This window comes from Gopherus evgoodei, chromosome 6, assembly GCF_007399415.2.
Source record: "Gopherus evgoodei ecotype Sinaloan lineage chromosome 6, rGopEvg1_v1.p, whole genome shotgun sequence".
In the NCBI taxonomy this organism is placed as follows: domain Eukaryota; kingdom Metazoa; phylum Chordata; order Testudines; family Testudinidae; genus Gopherus; species Gopherus evgoodei.
In genome coordinates this window covers 114,034,441-114,054,985 of record NC_044327.1, presented here as the reverse complement: position 1 = coordinate 114,054,985, position 20,545 = coordinate 114,034,441, and the positions used below count along the sequence as shown (strand labels likewise).

Sequence of the window (20,545 nt, the reverse complement as noted above, 5' to 3'; positions counted from 1 at the left end):
ACTATCTGAGGAAACCTTTATTCACTCTCCTCCTCACACTCAGGTCACAAATATATGCAGCAGTTCTGAACACAATACTTAAACCTCTGCTCCCTGTCCTGAAGGATGAAATCCTACCAGTTAGTTCTGAGCAAGAATCTGGGGTTGTGAAAAGAAGGATGCACAGTGAGTCTTGGGCTGCGCGGCCATTTTATTGAAACTAATACGTGTATTGGAACCTTCAATTTGCTCGAACAGGCCCTGCCTCTTTCTTTTAAAAACCTAAATCAAAACACTTACCTGTGTAGGCAGGTCACTTGGGTTAAGGTCTAGCACCCCACCATCTGAACGGCGAGACCTGTACCGTCCCTCAGAGTCTGCATTTCGAAACCGATCCTCTCTACTGCTTGCCGCTTCAGATGCCTCTGGCTGTGAGCCATCAACCTCCATAGGCATGTGGTGTCCATTCTCCTGCTCTGAATTCTGGCTGTCTTTGCTTTCCTTGCTGTCCTTACTAGCTGGAGTTCTGGCAATGACCCCAAACTTTCTAGTTCTTTTCCCATTTTGAGCGGCTCTGTCACTTCGCTCCGAGGTAGGCTTTGCTTTGGGTTCACAGCTGTTGCTGTTGTTGCCATTTGATGGAGGAAGAGGGGCTTTGCGCTTAATGCGACGGAACATGATCAGGTAGATAAAGCCGCCATTCCAGCACTGTTCAGCCAGGTAGCTGCAAGCAAGAGAAAAGTTTGGATTATAAATAGATTGTCCTATAAAGTTGATATTGCAAATACCGTCAACAGGTATATATTTCGCTAGGTATTGATGCACTTTCTAACAAGATTCTTTGCCTAGCTAAATTGTTACCAGATGCAATGATAGAGTAAAACACCTAGAAGCATCAGCAAATGATCTCTGCAGTTGATATTAGAAATGGTGAGATGTTCAGACTCACAAGGGAGTTCTGTGCTCTTGCTTCAAATAAGGCTATTTTGCAAACAGTCCTAAAAGGTATGCCATGCTGATGGAGAAAATATTCCTCATCACCAAAATGCTTCTCGCATATGAATTAGAGAAGGTGCATTTCAAAGAGGGAGTTTAAAAAAAGAAAAGCCTGGAAACAGGCTAATCACATTTTGGAATTCATGACAACTGGCAAAAACCACTCAGCTGGTCATCTTCCACAATTCAAACTCTGAATGCGAGACAGGTGTTTAGGCAGCACAATGGGATGACAGAGCATAGCAAAAAACAAAGAAAACATTTTTCTCTCCCCAACGGAAACAAAAAATACCAGCCAGGCTTCACTTGTGCAGCAGCCCACACAGTATTTGCATCTGAAACGCAGCTTTTTCCCTGAGATACATCTTCACTTTTGGCTTGGGTACATGTGCCCTACCTTGGGGCAAATCCACTGTTTCTGTAAGTAGGTTCCAATTGCCCCAGTACAGCAAAACACTACGCTATAAACTATGATGTACCTATTAGGTCCAATAACAGGACAAGGATATAAGGTGAGTTTCCTTTTACGATGTCTATTCTGGTGGAGAGCTAGGTGATCTGAGGTGTGAAAGTAGCAGCCATAAGTAGCAACACACACATTTACAAACTATCACTCCCACTCTCACCATCTGAGTGACGCTTTACATCACTGTATTTCTACTTCAGGTGAAAAACAATCACCTCTATGGAGCTGCACCCATTTATTCCACGGGTGAATTTGGGCTCTTGTGCCTTTAGGGACAACATATACCTCAACCTAAATTCTTTAAATATTTGGCTTTCAATCCAAGAATGTAACCAACTCAGAGTACAAATAAGCTTGAATTTGTACTTAACATGTTTGTATGAATGCCTTCCAGTAGGTCCCATGCTAACTTAGGTTATGTTGCCTACTTTGCTGGTGAAAGCAGAAAATGTTTCCAAGAATATCAAACAAACCATTCGCCAATAGCAATGAACATTCACTAATGTGGAGCTGTTGGTAAACGTACAGTAACATCACCTTCTAGAGAGGTGAAAGTAGATGCCAGTAAAAGGAACTACGCTGTAAAGCTCTTTAGATGAAATAATATGGCATTTGCAGATGTGAGTAGTAGTAGCAGTCAGGGACTGACCATCAGAGTCACAGAGCCAAAGAGATTAAGGCCAGAAGGGACCCCAAGATCATCCAGTTTGACCTCCTATATGGCATAGGCCACCAACACCACCCAGCACCTGCACACTAAACTGAACAACCACAATTAGACTGAAGTATTACAGCCCATAGGAAACTATCATGTGTCACAGGCAGAAAGTGGGGGGGACCAAAGTGCACCAGTGCTTGAGGCCCCTACATTTGGAATTAAATGAGAGATACCCAAACAATTCTGACATGTGGCCTGCACTCCAGAGGAAGGTGGAAAAACTTAAGGGCCCTGCCAAACTGACGTGGGGAAAATTCCTTCCAAACCCCACATATGGAAATCAGTTAGATTCTGAGCATGTGAACAGCCAGCCAGCCAAGCACGAGAGAATGATTTCCCATCCCAACAGACTTGCACAATACATCTGTACTGTTAATGCTGACCAGCTGTGCTGCCCCCCTCTACCCCCATCCCAGCTGCCATCCAGCTGAGCTGGGTTCGTTGCACTGCCAGGGACATTCAGGCCTTGGCTACACTGGTTATTTACAGCGCTGCAACTTTCTCACTCAGTGGTGTGAAAAAACACACCCCTGAGCGCAGCAAGTTACAGCGCCGTAAAGCGCCAGTGTAAACAGTGCCTCAGCACTGGGAGCGCGGCTCCCAGCGCTGTAAGCTAATCCCCTCGGGGAGGTGGAGTACCTGCAGCGCTGGGAGAACTCTCTCCCAGCACTGGTGCCGCAACCACACTCACACTTCAAAGCGCTGCCGTGGGAACGCTCCCACTGCAGCACTTTGGAGTTTTGAGTGTAGCCAAGCCCTCAGATGGAGCATGCAGGGGAGGAACATGGGAAGCTTAAAGCCAGTTCATGAGTGAGAAGGGGTTTTTTTGAGTGGCAAGGGTGAGTGATCGAGCAAGTGGCAAACTTTGGTGGTTGGTTCTTTGGTATTTCTCAATGAACAAAAGAAGGTACTGGGCATTGCTGGGTGAGCGGAGGAGGCACGTTGAGATGGAAGAGGCAACGGAAGCTGAAGATGGCACAGGTTAGTTGGTAGTTTCTGTCCAGTGCTTCCTTATGGTGAGGTCAGAAAATCCCACCTTCACTACTGCCCCTTGTTAGTAAGGCTCTGATTTTTAAAGGTGTTTAGACATTGCTCCACTCAGCACTGCAAGGCCTACGTGACTTAGGAGCCTAACTCTCAGTTTCAAAAGTGACTTGGGCATTTACTCATTAAAAGGTCATAGGACTTAGGAGCCCAAATTGTTGAAAATGAGACTAATGAGGCCCCTAAGGCACTTAGGCCCTGCAATGCTGAACAAAACAATGCTTAAATACTTTTTAAAATGTGTGCCTTTATTTCATCAGGGAGACCAATGATTGAAGGAACATGGTAACCACAGGCCCCATCTCCTCAGAGATGGCCCCTGCAGAACAAGATTGAAGCACAATGAGTAAGTGGGACGGGAAAGTCTGTACTGATAATGGCAATGCCGTATCTTCTCAGTGAACACGCAGAGGACTTCAGTCACCACAATTATAAATACAGCACCTTTCACAAGCACTGTAGTCATTTTTTAAAATAAAAAATAAAAATCATCTTTATTTCTCAATCGGCTGGAAGTAGGCAACACAGTACAAGAGCCTATAGCAGTGTGGAAAATCTTGGGAGGGTTGGGTCACTAATGCATCCAGAGGAGACTGGACCCAAAGGGTTATATTATAACATTCCAGAAATAAACAGGTATTTTGATGATCAAGTTAAGACTTTTTCCTCCCCCCTCAAATCAAGGGAAGCGGGGCAATTTTGTTCCAGAAACAGTATGGGCTGCCTGGTTTTCACATTTATCTTTCAAGCTCAAATTTCAAGGCAGCCAGCAACGTTGATTAAAATTCATGACTTTTGCTTGCAGCAATACCATTGCACTCTGATCCATCACATATACACTTGATAGCATTACTTCTCCTGAAGGAGAGAAACAGAAAAATGTCTCCTACTCTAAGCAGCCTATGGTCTGTTTTGGCTGCCATGTCATTCATGTACATACACTTCTCTGCATTAATAATTGCATGCTTTTTTAAGCACTGGTAATACAATACTTCCATCAGACAAATACCTGTTAAGTCCAGAAAAAATAATGTTATAAAATGTACAGCAAATGAAGCAATTTTATACAGCAAAACAAAATATGATCTCTCTACCATTTTATATTCTTTTGTGACATGTTAGTTTTATTCATAATGTGTAAGATAAACACTTTGGGGAAAGGATATAATATTCTAAAGGCTCATTTTATAAATATTCAATCCACTGTTGGTTCAAGGATATGCTTGGAGACACAGGGCCAGATTCTCAGCTGGTGTAAATGGATGTAGTTCCCTTGACTTCCATGAAACTACAATACTTTACTTTATGAAGATCTGGCCCACATACTCCAGTCATGCATCTGTAGTAACTCATGTTTCTACGCTCCCTTGATTGGTATAGGGCAGTTCCATGCCTGCACTATACACTTCTATGAAAGATGAAAACAAACTGACACAGACGAACAAATGAGTCTCTCCTGAAGAGCAATAACCAGGCCAGCAGCCGTATTACTTCAGGTGATGATCTTGTCAGATCTTCCAGGCTTCGGGAAAACTATGTGCTGGAAAAACAGGTGTCGATGATTCAGTAGATGGCACTGTTCACTGTTCAATCAATGCCCGATCAGACCTGTATTGGAAGAACTAAGCTGATGGTGCAACACTCAGCTATCTTTTTGTAGAGCTAGACAACCAATGTCCAGATCACTTGTGGCCATTTAATATAGAGTGACTTTTAAAAAAAAAAAACAACCAAGGATAAGATCGTTAAACTCCTAAGCCAAATTTCAATTTGGCTAACTACATTCTGCCTACTTAGCTGGCTTCTTTTTCCTTTCCAGCTTCTTTTCTTGCTTTTGTATCTTTAAGTCTGAGGAAGGCGGAAAAATCCCTAAAATTGATCTTAAAGTTGATCTGCTTCAAGGCAAGGCAGGAATCAAGGAAGCCTGCCTGCAGAGCTCAGAATGAGCAAAGCAGTAAGTGCACTTCCCTATGTCTTGACTGGTATAGATTTGATGATGTCCAGTGACAATCATACCACAGAAAACTCTCTTGACATGTTTTTGGGGGGAGAAATAGGAAAGTTTATTTTATTTTTAAAGCATTTTGTGTAACTTAAGACTAATTACATTAATATTAAGATGTAATAAGCCAGAAAAGATAACAGTAGACTAACAAAAGCATGGAAAAGAAATAAACTTGATCCTACCAAAATGTAATGATTGGTGAAGATTCACACTGTTTTTTAATTTCTGTCTCTCTATGAACCTAGGAGCATCCTACACCAGAAGACAAATAAGGGCTGGATTCAGTAAAGTATATGTTCAGCTTCTGCACTGCAGAAGCCTCTGCAAAAGTGATGCTGGATCCAAAATTCCACTTGTCAGGGTTTCTAAAGAGCAGAAACCAGACAAAATTTTTACTTAATCTGGCACCAGCAGAGTATTCACTGGGTTTTTAAAATTCAAATACCAGATGGATTTCAGAAAGTCCAAGATCAGAGTTGCAACGTTATGTGGGGGTGGGGGAGAGGCGCCTCATCACAGATTTGGAAGTACTAGCCATGACAACATACCACAAGGTCTTCATATTACTGATCTTGAAGAATGTAAGACATTTTATTAGTGCATAACACAAGCTGTTAATATGTTACAGAAATAGAATGCTTTACTAGAGCCATATCTGCCCAATTTTCTGTAGCAATGCTGATATTCACCAAATCATTTCAGCATGATGCATAGGGCCCCCTCATACAGAAGAAAACCACAGCTCACCTGCACAGAGGAAGAGGGCCACAGAGACAACATGCAGGAAGACACTAATCCAAAGAAAGACTTTTCCTTGTACTGTACTTACAAAGGTAATTAATTACAGACCAGTTTGCAGCATTTGTAATGGATTCAAAACACCTTTCAATACTGCTTTTTTCTAGAATAGCACTTAGTTGTCTTAAATAAATACAGATAGCACAAATATATTTTGCATTTCTATAGCACCTTCCGCGAATCACAAAGTCTAAGCAACGATGAGTGACTATGCACGAACTCCATAATACCCTATGAGACATTACTAAGGATACATACAGCACAAGGTGTGCACGGGCTAGCTTACCTGAGCTAGCTTGAATCCAGTTAGCGTGGGTAACCATGATAGTGAAGACAGTGCCTGCGCTGTGCTGTCTTTTCACTACTATAGTTGCCCACGCTAGCAGGATTCAAGCTAGCTGGGGTAGGCTGATTCCATACGTAGCTTTTGCTGTGTAGACATACCCTAAATGAAGCTACCAGTGCTGGAGTGCCATTGCACTGTAAATTTCCAGTCTTCTGCACTGCAGCAAGTATGGTACAGCAACATTTTTTAAGTGGTAGGTTAGTACTGCTTTATTTCTGTTTTTTTAAACAGATGAGTAAACTGAGGCAGAGAGGTTAAGTCCAAATTATCATAGGATAGCTGCACAAAAATCAGAACCCAGCACTGACACACTCTGGTGATGAACACTATAGAAAACCCTAATAGGGATTAACTACATAGAATAAATGAACCCAGGTATCCTTGCTCCCAATTTAAGAGCTAGGACATTCTCCAAGACATCTACATTAAAACATCCTTGTCTTCATGCTTTGAATTAATAACAGTCTAAACTGTTTTCTGATTTGATCTCACTCTCCTAATTCATATTAGCTAGGGTACAATATCAGATAGTCATGAGTAGTATGGGCTGATATGTTCCTTTTTTTGAGAGAGAAATCATCTCTCTGTCAAACCAGAGAACCACAAAAACTACAAATAATTAAAACTAAAAGTTAAAAAAAAAAAAGAAAAAGAAAAGGTAAAACAAATCACTGCTGATGCACTTTGTGTCTAAGGCAAAGTACAGAGCAGCCGTGTGCAGTTACCTTCCTCGCGGCATGTCTGCCTGTAAGGAGCTGTGTCCCTGGTTACTACTACTAATAGGTGTGTAATAATACTCTCTTTCCTTCAGAATTATGAAGGGAACTGCACATCCATTACCGTCTATGACTAATGTGTTTTAAACTCCCAACTCTCAATTCTCCCTTACACCACTGAGTTGATTTTTGATATTACATAAACTGAAACAAGCCGGGTTTATTCCAGGTTCAATGGCATAACGTGTGAAGTGTTTGACTCGGAAAGGATATTTTAGGATAAGTAAACAGAAAGTATTCCCAGACTCGACAAGCACATGTTGCAATGAACTCTCTGTCTCATCACATTTGTTAAAGCTGTGCAATGACACTTTCATAAACATCAGTGGTCACACTGAGCCATAGGAGAACTAAAGCTGACTCGGCAGCCATCAGAAAACATCTGGGTTTCTTTTACAAACAAAATATTTAAAAGTATGTTTATTGTCTAATAATAGTGCTCTTTTACATTTATACAGGGCCTTTCATCCTGATGGGATGCCAAAATGCTTTACAAAACAACACTTTACAAGCTGTATATACACTGATATCTAGCCAGCTGGCACAGAATGTGTTTCACAAGAGTGGCCAAAATTTCCCCTCCTTGCCCAAGGAGACTGGATTTCAAACCTTCATGCAAAGTGCCATGGGACCTATAATGTCCAGTGCAGCACAAACAGGGCACTGGCTTTTTGTTCTCTCCTGAAAGGCTGTGACACGGTAAACTGCTTGAAACTCAGTGTCCTCTACCTTGGAAGAATAAAGGGCTGAGTAAATCCTGACAAGATTCAAAGTTTGGGGGGTATTTGAAGCTATGTCTGAGATCAAGAGATCCAAAGGGCAAATTATCTAAATTGGCTATCAGATAGAAGTAGGGGAATGACTGATGATGGTAAAATATTGCCTGATCTAGCTGTGAGCATCTAACACAGAAGACAAGAAGCCATGGAAATATACAGCTGCTTAGGACAAAGTCTTTGCATCTCAGGGCAGTGATTCATGTCATTATGAAGGTATGTTACAACATGAAACAGCCAGTCCAGAACAGCCCTGAGCTCCAAGAGCCTGGCTGGAAGAACAGATTGAAGTTGTGATTTTTAGCTCGACAGGAATCAGTGCTTCCCTGGTTGACTGGGTTATACCCCTCGTAGGCCTGCACCACCAGCTTTACACACACCCCAGTTGTCACCTTTCATCTTTGCAACTTCCCGTGGGCAGAATTTCTGCCTTGCAACCTCCTCCACGATTTATACTGATAGAAACCAGTGTAAGATCCTTGGGTGAATTTGGCCCCTGCATTAACTTAATACGATGACCAAGAAGTTAGTATATAACAGTAACTAACAATAATGAGGCAAGCAGTTTCAACTCATATTGTCACACTCAACAAGCCCTTTCCTGTCTTAGATGCTGTGTGTGTGCTGACATATGGAATAAGAGATGTCATATTTTCTACCTGCATTAATAAGATGATTAAAAAATGCAGAAATAACATGAGAAGGTCAATCAACAAGCTGAGCTATTCTAAAAATATCAACCAAGTTAATTGAAATGGCCGGGGGCAGATAACAGGGCTCCCACTTCCTTTTGATGTTAAGCAATTCTGAGACTACGACTTGTTGCCAAGAATAAGCAACATTTCCCCACCGTCTCACATCAGCGGTGGCTCTCTACACAACATTGGTTTTCTGAAAAGCCAAGGCTTGTGCACCGTGGAGAAAAAAAAAACTTGAATTCGCAGTTTTATAAGTCTTTATGGCAAATTATTAAACAGCAGCTTTACAAAAAGGGAATCAGTGAGTAATGAGAATAAAGCTACTGAATTTTAAGAAAATACTTGCAACTTAACTTTCAGAGGAGCAGTGTTGTTCAGTAGGGAACTGACATGCCCTGAATCCCTGGGCAATGACTTAGCCTCTTTCCGGCTCAGTTTCCCCATCAATAAAATGAGAATGATAATAAGATAATAATGCAATAATAATGTCCCGGAGCTGAAACCTGTAGGAGCCAGGTTTTTCTCTTTGTATGGACCAGCTGTGGAATTAAATTCTCACCAGAAATACATTGTGGCCACTTTTGGAACGAGACACCACACACATCTGTTTGCACAGGTATAATGAACTGAGAAAATGTCTTTACAATTTATGAGACTAGGATTCCCGCTCACAGCAGACCAGGAAAGGGAGCTCACTAGGATCTGTGACAAAAGGTTCACTATTGAAGGTCAAATACCGAGGAGTTGGCTACTTGGCTACACTGTATGGGCTGCAGAAGAGAGCATGTTAAGCATGCTCCTTTTACTGGGAAATCAACTTTAAGCCTTGCAAAATGTGACCAGATACCCAATTATGTGAAGCACTATGTAAGCTAAGTAAGGTGGTTTCTGGGTCACCTCCCCAGGGGCTGCATCAGCTGCCACCAAGCACATCCACAGGTTGCGGATAGCAGAACATCTGAAACAGCAAATGTCCCTCACTTTCTAGCTCAAGTAGTGGGTCTGGGTCACATCGGGTGGGTGTAGCAGTGAATGACTGCCCTGCTCCTGCTTCAGTGTGTGCATACTGCAGAGTGAGTGTGCCAAGCATTGCAGTGGTTCTCACTCCGCAGTGCACCAGGGAGCAGTGGATGGCAGGAAAAACTGGAACAGGGTACAGAGAAGGGCTACTAGGATGATCCAAGGAATGGAAAACTTTTCTTATGAAAAGAGACTGAAAGATCTCAGCTTGTTTAGGTTAACCAAAAGAAGGCTGAGGGGAGATACGATTGCTCTTTATAAATATATCAGAGGGATAAATATCAGGGAGGGAGAGTAATTATTAAAGCTTAGTACCAATGTGGACACAAGAACAAATGGATATAATCTAGACATTAGGAAATTAAATGAAAGTTTCTAACCATCAGAGGAGTGAAGTTTTAGAACAGCCTTCCAAGGGGAGTAGTGGGGGCAAAAGACATATCTGGCCTCAAGACTAAGCTTGATAAGTTTATGGAGAGGATGGTATGATGGGATAGCCTAATTTTGACAATTAATTGATCTCTGATTATTAGCAGGTAAATATGCCCAATGGTCTGTGATGGGATGTTAGATGGGGTGGGATGTGAGTTACTACAGAGAATTCTTTCCTGGGTGCTGGCTGGTGAGTCTTGCCCACATGCTCAGGGTTTAACTGATCACCATATTTGGGGTCAGGAAGGAATTTTCCTCCAGGGAAGATTGGCAGAGGCCCTGGAGGTTTTTCACCTTCCTCTGCAGCATGGGGCATGGGTCACTTGCTGGAGGATTCTCTGCACCTTGAGGTCTTTAGACCACGATTTGAGGACTTTGATAACTCAGACATAGGTTAGGGGTTTGTTACAGGGTGAGATTCTGTGGCACGCATTGTGCAGGAGGTCAGACTAGATGACCATAATGGTCCCTTCTGACCTAAAGTCTATGAATCTATAAATAAGTCCAGAGAGTGCCTCCGGGAGTAAGATGTGGGAATCTCTGCTTGAAGGTGCCAGTTGTGATGGTAACAGATTGTCATGTGAACACAGAGCCCATAGGAACCGCACTATGATCACCATCTCATTTAATCCATGTAACCAATGTAATCATTATGTTAACCACACATAGAGAGGAGTGATTTGCTAAACAAGCGTCAATATTTATTTTGCTGAGATTTTGGGCTTTAATATTGACAAAGGGCTTGAACCTAAAAAAAAAAAAAAAACCCACCACCTAGCATCCATAAAGGCCTTCAGTAGTTCTTGGGACCAGGCCCTAAAGGAAGATCCCAACAGACAGAAGAATGAATATTCAAAAGGCAAATTATATTAAATTAAATACTTGGTTGGAGGCAAACAGCAGTGTGTGAAAAGCAGGGAACTAACTCAGGGTATGGCTACACTTATATTTGTGCAGAGCTGGGAGTACAGCTGTGTTTGTACAGCTGTGTAGGGACAGCGCTGCAGTGTGGCCACACTGACAGCTACCAGCGCTGCAGTGTGGCCACATCTGCAGCATTTGCAGCGCTGTTGGGAGTGGTGCATTGTGGGCAGCTATCCCACAGAGCACCTCGTCCCATTTTGGAGCTGTGGGTTGTGGGAAGGGGACGGAAGGGTGCGGGTCATTTTGCTTCCTGTCCCAACGCCCCGTGGTGCATCGCTACACATCCCAGCAGCCTGGCGCCATTGTGAGTCAGCAGCGCGATTTCTGTTAGAAATGGAGCCCGAGCTGCTGAAGACCTTGCTGATGAATGTTGCCAGCACATCACGTTTGGCAGTTGAGCTATTCCTTCAGCTAAAAAGTGACAGTGGGGAGTCAGACGATGATTCTGATTCGCCTGACGCGCAAGACACTAAATTGCTTGTGGCAGTAACAGACGTGCTCAGCACCGTGGAACGCCACCTTTGGGCTCAGGAAACAAGCACTGAGTGGTGGGATCACATCGTCTTGCAAGCCTGGGATGACGAGCAGTGGCTGCAGAACTTTCGGATGAGAAAAGCCACTTTCATGGGACTGTGTGAGGAGCTCGCCCCCACCCTGCGATGCAAGGACACGAGATTGAGAGCTGCCCTGCCAGTGGAGAAGCGGGTGGCTATTGCAATCTGGAAGATGGCAACTCCAGACAGCTACCGATCGGTCGCGAACCAGTTTGGAGTGGGAAAGTCGACCATTGGAATAGTGTTGATGCACATTTGCAGGGCCATTAATCGCATCCTGCTAAGAAGAACCGTGACTCTGGGGAACGTGCAGGACATTGTGGATGGCTTTGCACAAATGGGTTTCCCTAACTGTGGAGGGGCGATAGATGGGACGCATATTTCTATTCTGGCACCACCCCACTTGGCATCCGAGTACATTAATCGGAAGGGGTATTTCTCTGTGGTTCTCCAAGCGCTTGTGGATCACCGTGGGCGCTTCACTGACATTTACACAGGATGGCCTGGAAAGGTGCATGATGCACGCATCTTTCAGAACAGTGCCCTGTTCAGGAAACTGCAGGCCGGGACTTTTTTCCCAGACCGCAAGATCACAGTAGAGGATGCTGAAATGCCCATTGTGATCCTTGGAGACCCCGCTTACCCCTTAATGCCATGGCTCATGAAACCGTATACAGGGAAGCTTGACAGGAGCAAGGACCGGTTCAACTACAGGCTGAGCCAGTACAGAATGACTGTGGAGTGTGCTTTCGGCTGTTTAAAGGGACGCTGGAGGTGTCTTTATGGGAAGCTAGACTTGGGGGAAAGCAGCATCCCCGCTGTTATATCCGCGTGCTGTACCCTCCATAATATTTGTGAAGGGAAGGGTGAAAGATTCAGTGAGGAATGGACCTCCAAGGTTCAAGGCCTAGAGGCTGAATTTGCACAGCCAGAGAGCAGGGCTACTAGAGAGGCCCAGCACAGGGCTTCCAGGATTAGGGATGCCTTAAGGGAGCAATTTGAGGCTGAAAGCCAACAGTAATGTTTGGTGCCTTGCACGGGTGTGAAGTGCAGTGGTTACAATGATTTGCAGTGCCTGTTTTTCCATTGGGTACAGTATTTTTCACTTTCTGCAATAATAAAAACTGTTTTAAAAGCCAAGAAATCATTTATTCAAAATACAGTACATAAAAGGGCAGGGGGGTAGGGTGCTGAACAGTACATTCAGAGGTTTGAATATGTCCTGCCTGGATTGCTGTGCAATGCCTGCTTCACTTCAGGATTAATATGCTGCATGGTGATGGGAGCTGAGTGCATAGGGTAAGGGTCGTAGTTCTCAGGGCTGGTAGGTGAACGTACAGGTGTTGGGGGCAGCTGGTGGTGGTAAGAACCAGGCTGCTGGAGAAAGGGGTTTTGAGCAAACACTGGGGCACAAGGGAGAGAGCTTTGGGGCGGGGGAGGGGGCGGGGGGTTTAGCACGGTACTGATCTGCCTGCATGGCTATGAGAGACTGCATACTGTCCGTTTGGCGCGCCAGGAGGCTTATCAGCTGCTTTGTGCTTTTCTTGGTAGCCAATTCCTTTCTCCTGCTTTGTGTTTCCCTCCACTGATGCATTTTCTCTCTCCAGTCCTGCAGCCTCTTATTCTCTCTGGCATACTGATTCATAACTGCTTTCAGCAAATCTTCCTTGCTTTTCCTTGGTTTATGCCTCAAGTTCTGTAGTCTTTCAGCAGGCTGTGATAGGGCCGGAGGATTCAAGGACACTTAAAAAAAACAGAAATAGAAACATTTAATACAGAGGCTGCATTGTTTATTATCAAAGTGAAGGAGTTTGTAGACAACTTATAGCAACATTTACACACAGCAAACATAGCACAGAGAGGCCACAGCAGCGAAGACATGGTGAGTAATGGGGTGAGTGTTTCTGCTGCGACTCACCTGGGAAGGGGAGCTGCTTGAGTCAGGGCTCACTGGGGTTTCTGTCCATTGGGGAAAGCAGAGAGCAGCTGGGGGGGACCTGCATTGAACACTATCCCTACATTTTCAACAGGATTTTCTACTGCCAGATATATCACTGCTTAAACAAATTTTAAGAAGTGTTTCCTGGGAAGAGAGGGAGGGTCTTCTACAGCAATGTGGATTCTGCCCTGGTCCCTATGCAGCTTGCCTGTGTGCAGCAATGGTCCCCCCACCCCTCGCGGCACAGTGGCGCGGACGCGTTAGCCTGACTGGGACAAGGACCACGGTGGCTCTCCCTATAAACTTGTGCAAGCGCATTGCCTACGCTCTGGCTGAAACTTTTGAAAAGATTACCAGGCCGATTACAGAGACATGATAGACCAAATCAGTGGGCTATTCCACACCTAGCCATGCATGCATCCAGCCATAAACCCCCCCCTCCTCTCCCAAAACATTTCCATCCTTAAAATAAAAGCTGCTTACCAGGAACCCGCTCCTCTGCTTCTTCTTCACCAACAAGTTCCAGCTGCTGCGACTGGCTAACTTCCTCCTGGCTTGAGAAGAGCTCCTGGCTGCATGCCTCCTGGGACTCCGGGGTGTCTCTCTCCAGCCCAGTAGCCTCACTCTCAGCTTCCTCTACACCCTACCCCACTTCTCCCTGCTCTGAACTCTCCATCGTGGTCCTCGGATTGGCAGTGGGGTCACACCCAAGTATGGCATCCAGTTCCTTGTAAAAACCGAAGGTCGTGGGGGCAGCTCCTAAGCAGCGGTCTCCCTCATGGGCTTTGCAATAGGCACTCCGCAGCTCCTTTACTTTAACCCTGCACTGCAACGTGTCCTGTTCATGGCCCCTTTGCAGCAAGGACTTTGATATCTGCCCATAGGTATCATAATTTCTACAGCTGGAGCGCAGCTGTGACTGCACAGCTTCCTCACCCCAAACACTTATGAGGTCCTGCAGCTCGGAAGTGTTCCATGCTGAGGCTCGTTTGGGGAGTGGAGGTATGGTCAGTGATTGATTGATTGCACTCCACACCTGGCTGAGCAAACAGGAAAGGGATTTTTAAAATTCCCGGGGCATTTAAAGGGCAGGTCACCTGAGCCCAGGGCAGTGGAGTGCGAAATGATGAGCAGAGTGGCTGAAAAGGTATGCTGGGATACCTCCTAATACCCTGGAGGCCAATAACAGCGCTTTTGGTGGCCACACTTGATGACCAGTGCTGCATCACCAGCGCTGGAATTGCTACACCCCAAGCAGATCAGGCGTACAGCCAGCACTGCAGCCAGGGAGTTGCAGCACTGGCTGTGCTATGCAAGTGTGGACACAGAGTGAGTTGCAGCGCAGTAACCCCATCACCAGCGCTGCAACTCTCCAGTGTAGCCAAGCCCTCAATCAGGCTATCACAGGACTGCATGGTCTGGATTGATAGTACTGCTTACATTTCAGCAGTAAACATGTAACTGATGGCACACTCGTCCGCAGATATTTTCAGTTATCCGAAAAAAAGCTAATTTTAAAATGACTAATTGCTGATTTAATACATGTGCTAGTTTTCCACCTTTGCTGCAACAGACTGAAATAGGATCAAATCGAATTACAATAAAGTACAATCACCTATAATTAGTTCTCAGTATATTGTTTGTGGCTGTTTTAATTCACTCCTTTCAGATTGGTTTCCCACGCTTCAGAGAATAACCCAAATTCAGCTACTATTTACCTGTAATTGAGGCTATGTAAAGGACTTTGGTTTGGCAAACCCCAGACAGTCTCTCTGCATTTCTACCCCTCCTTTTTCCACAATGCTTTTATAGGGCAAAGCCAAAGCGTCTGAGTGCTATCTTCCCCCCTTGCTTTTATTTCTCTCTATCAGAGAAGTGCAGCCAAACCTCCCAGTATCTGCTACAAAGAAATACCTGTGGTTATCACAATCTTTGTTTTTTTGCCAACACTCAATCCAAAGAGTTGCGGGCAAGTGCTGGAGGAAAAAAAGAGTGGACATGTTGCCTCATGTTATATTAAGAACTGTGGAATGGAACTTGACATCCTGTATATGACTGAAACGCCTCAAATTTAAACAAATTTTAAGAAGCTCTGTGACAAAGCAAAATATTCTCTTGTCTCCATGATCTGACTTACTAAGTGTGCTTGTCAAATGCCTCTAGTTTGGCTCCTTCAACTGTGGTAACTGCAGGGCTCTGATCTGGTGCAGGGGCAGTCTAGCTGGATATTCCACAATATCACCAATGCAAAGTGACTAAAGGACAAATGTTGGGAAGGCAAAAAATGTTCAGAAAAAGTTGAAATGTACCATATTTAAAGGTGCCTGCTATCACATTTCCTCCCCTTCCCCCCCCCCCAGCGAATGGTGATGGTCATCCATTTTAGTTCTACATCCATAACTTCTATAAGGACTCGTTGCAATTTCTAAATCTGAGATGAGAGATGTTTACTAGGAGGGCATTCAGGCAGTTAATCACACTCATGATTTCCATTTCACAAAAATCAAAAGAAGTCATCTAGTAAGTAACACCTGTTTTTGCAGAGTATATACACAGGCATTGAAAGACAAATAAGTACATATTTACTCACAGTAATAATTGCAGGTAATGAATGAATCCCATTACAGAACAGTACTCAGACTGCTTTTGCTGCTTAGCCAGAGACAACATTTCATAATCTAATTCAGGATTATTAAAAGGGTTTCGAATCTACATTTACCAAATGCAGCCTGTATCTGGACATTTCATCTTAAGTGAAATAAGGCAGTTCAAATAATTATTTTAGCTTGTTGTAGATTGTTACACAAACAACACTCAATTAAAACAAAAGGTCTTGTATCATACAGCGCAGTATAGTTTATTTTCGAACTCCCTTCCTATTGTTGTGTGTGAGAACCTGTTTACACGTGCATAACCAAACACACCTGCTCTAAGGCTAAATAGTAAAATATTTACGGTTTCAGCACACAATGAGAAGATGAAATACATACATGCTCCATGTAATGGAATGAACATGCTCCCATTGACAAATCACATCTTGTCCCACGTCCTCCTCTTTAGTTTCTTCTCTTATTCCAACTCCCAACTCTGACTGGACTGTCAGTGCAGCAGCAACAAAAGCTGAGTAGATAGTGAATATTCAATATGTAATGAGGATTTAGGCTTTGAGCCACATTCCTCATTACAACCCAGCACACTTGCACCACTAATACATCACACAAGGGATGGATTTTGGCCCTAAGTGGTCAGGAGTGAATTCTCCCGGCAGATGGAAACTCCTCACTTGTGTAAAGCTTCTGCAGAAGTTGCCTGCCCTTCCACCTGTAACCGGTTACCTGATAACCCTTCTCCCATATGCTTTTTCACTGAATGAAGCTTAAAGGATTTGCTCCCTGCATCTATCTACATGTGAAACTATATGGAGGGCCAGGTAGGGAAGGTTGTGCCTCCCAAAATAGCCTGGCCCCTGCCCCCTCCCATTTCCCACCCCCTGACTGCCCCCCCCCTCAGAATCCTCAAACACATCCAACCCCCCACCCTGCTCCTTGACCCCTGAATGCCCCTTCCCAGGACGCTCACCCCAACCGCCCCCCCTGGGATCCCACCCCCTATCCAGCCCCTCTTGCTCCCTGTCCTGACTGCCCTGACTCCTATCCACACCCCCACCCTCGGGATTCTATTGCCTATCCAATCCCCCACCCCGTTCCCTGTCCCCTGACTCCCCTCCAGAACTTCTGCCCCATCCAACCTCCTCCAGCTCCCTGTCCCGACTGCCTGGTCCCCTATCCACACCCCTGCCCTTAACTGCCCCCCGGGACCCCAACCTCTATCCAACTGTCCCCTGCTCCCTGTCCTCTGACTGCCCCTGCCCAGGACCCTCTGCCACTTATCCAACTCCCCCGCTCCCTTACCACGCTGCTCAGAGCAGCAGGAGCTCACAGCCCAGCTAGAGCTAGCCACACTGCTCATTGGTGGAGCGGCACACTGAGGCTGCAGGGGAGGGGGGGGAATGGCAAGGGAGGGGCCAGGGGCTAGCCGGGAGTCCAGAGGCTGGGCAGGACAGTAGTTTTCCCAGCTCTGATCTAACTCCTTACTTACCTCCTCGTGTCCACACTGAAGCCCGGAGCCCCAGCAGGCGCCTCCCGCAGGTCTGAAGGCCCAAGCCCCAGCAGGTGTGTCCTAGCTCTCAAACTTCTGAAGATTGTATGATGCGGCTTGGAGGATCAGTAAGTTTGGCCACCCCCAAAGAATACCGTAAATCCAGGGAACAAACTGTTTTTATTTCTATTAATTTGCTGAACTGTGCTTCTTTTACATGTTGTGACAAGCTCTCTCCACTACAATCCAATACGCAGCACTATCACTCTTGCTCAATAGTTTCTGTCAATGATTCCAAACCCTTCCCCTCCTGCTTCCTAAAACAGATCTTAGATATTCCTTAAATTTGGCAAGAATAAAAGACTTACTCTCCCTAAAACTATTACATAGAAACTGTACTTTTGTGTAGTCATCTCTAAACTACCCCTACAGATGCTCCCATATGCACAAACACTTCATATTTGAATACTGTGTATTAGAGATGCAATGGTTTTATTTAGTTATTTATTTATTGCAGGCAGGTTTATCATCCTATCAGTGTCAGTTAAACAGCACCAGTGAGAGTTAATACAGCAGTTCTCAGTCTTCTTGGGCAAACCGAGCCAATTTACCTAAGGCAGTTCTCAGCTGTAACAGCCAGCAACTGTCTGCCATTGAGTTCCATGTGGCTGGCATGCTCTGGGGCTCAGTATAGCAGCTCATGGTAAAGGGTTTGTTCAAGAAGCCCCACAGACTTCCAAAGCACAACTTGTGTGAGTAAGTGCTACTCAATGTAAGAGTGACACCATTAGGCCATATAGGAGAGGATAGGGGCTGAGAGTCCCAATCCCAACCCTGAAATACAAATACTGTTATACACCTTATAAAAGGATACCTCTGTGTTGATGATTTAAGGCTGCTGGCTGGTTAATTTATTTGTATATTAGTATTTATGCTGATGGGTAGTTGTTATTATAAAGTCTAATTATTGTTGGAGCTCAATACTTTAGTACAAGCACAATGTTTTAAAGATGATAAATCTAAATAATTATTGTAAGATGGACCATTATTGTAGAATTGTGTGTGTCTATGTAAATATAAAATTGTAGAGAGAGAGCTGATAGTGACTGCTAAATTTAGGCTGCCTAACCCTTCCCATTATTAAAGATTCTTGCAAACTTTTTTTTGAGAAACTCTCACATCGCCACAGTTTGCAGCAGACCTTTGAAATTTAGCAGGGGCAATGCCCTTGGGCTAGGAACATGCCTTTTCTTTGCCCTGGGAAATTCCACTCAGGGTGAGCTGAGGGATAAACTATTAAAAATAGCCATTTCCACAAGGTGGCCTGCATGCCTCAGGAAGATTCTGGCAGCCTGTCAAAATAACAATTGACCACAAGTATTCTAAAGAGCTGTGTTCATAGTATCACTAAAGCAACAACAGCACTTACCACTGCCACCACCATCTCCACTGCACTGGAAACACCTGGATACAATCACGGATGGGGGAGGAGAGGAGAGAACCAAGGACAAGCCAAGCTAGGTCAGGCTCCCTCCCAGCACATGGCCCCAATGTCCCATCCTACCAACCCTAGCCCCCTGGCACCACATGGGAACAGGAACTTCAACACCTGGATGGTGGGAGAAATTGAGAAAGGCTGGGCTGTCCCTCCCTATAAAACTTCTGGAGCTGCACACGGCCTCAGCAACCCGTCCCCCTCCTCTGGAGGCACCATATGGGACAAAAGTCAAACCTTCCAGGGCAGGGAGAAGAGAAAGAGCCAGTTCAGACCAAGCCCTAGGCCCAGCATGTGTCACCAGTAGCTAATATCCCTTCCAGATAATAGCCTTCTACCGCTGCCAATTAATGCTGTTAAATCCTCTATCTAAAGTGGTAGCCATCTGATCTGCAGTGCTGAAGGTTCTGCTGATGACATATGATGGATAGGTTCTTACAGTTGCACATAACAGAATTTGTTTTTACTTTTGTCTGTCTATTTAAACATAAAATCTAGGAAATCATGTGCAAAAGTTTCTGTCAAAAGAAAGTTATTTAGGTTGCAAAGTCAAGCACTCGAAAGTTAGGAAATGCCAGATTTATGGTTGCCTATTCAACATTAATTCGGTGCACTGTGCATATGCCTTATGATACAGCTTCCCAGCCTCATTCAGTGCACAGGAGGAAGACTCAATGGGGCATAATTAAGACAGCATGAACAAATGTACATCTAGTATTTCCTACCCTTCCTCTGCTTGACTTTGCAACCTAAAATCACTTTCTTCTGATGCAGTTTTTGGGAGGGGAGGGCTTGTTACACACACCATCTTCAAAAGGTTAGTGTGGTAGTATTTGGAAACTATTCCATGCAACCTGCAAAACGAATGTTTTTCATGCAGTGCTGGTTTCTGCACTTGGACTGATGCACTTCATAATCTGCTGCAACAATTCCATTAGTTACAGGACACGGGTGTTATAAATAATGACAACAGCTGACAAACACAGTAAGAGAGTACATTATTTTGTGAGCACAAGAGATGACAAGACTTTGGGCTGTCACACCTATTCATGTCATGAGCTTGACCCAATAACAACAAGCCTGTTTCCCAAGCTGCTACTGCAGACTGCTAGTGTTCATAATGGTTTATTCTCATCATCATCTGATTCCGCTGCCCCAAGTGGCCACATATTGAATACCACCTCAAAGGCCAATAGAGGGGAGAAGCATTATGAAGCATGCTGTTCTGAAGTTTAAATTTATCATTTTGATGTACCAGTTTACCCCCAGCTACAACCTGGCATTCAAGATCTCAGCACAGAAACAACATAAAAATTTAAATTAAAACCGTAGGTTGTAGGAATACAAAAGCCTCAGTCCTAGAATTGCCAACTGTCTAATCACACAAACCCAAACACCCTTGCCCCGCCCCTTCTCCGAGACCCCGCCCCGCTCACTCCATCACTCACTCTCCCACTCTCACTTGCTTTCACCAGGCTGGG

At 44.6% G+C, this 20,545-nt stretch overlaps 1 protein-coding gene across 7 annotated transcripts in view; it reads right to left on the bottom strand.

The window, feature by feature from the left end:
• PDZD2 (PDZ domain containing 2) overlaps positions 1–20,545 on the bottom strand; it is a 210,946-nt gene that overhangs the window by 104,255 nt on the left and 86,146 nt on the right. For 6 of the 7 annotated variants that reach the window (XM_030567196.1, XM_030567197.1, XM_030567198.1 and 3 more), the window contains exon 2: positions 280–703. In XM_030567196.1, the coding sequence (XP_030423056.1) occupies positions 280–703 (424 nt within the window). Of the gene's footprint in view, positions 1–279; positions 704–16,461; positions 16,527–20,545 lie in introns of those variants that run through there. The other variant, XM_030567201.1, reaches the window with a different exon arrangement.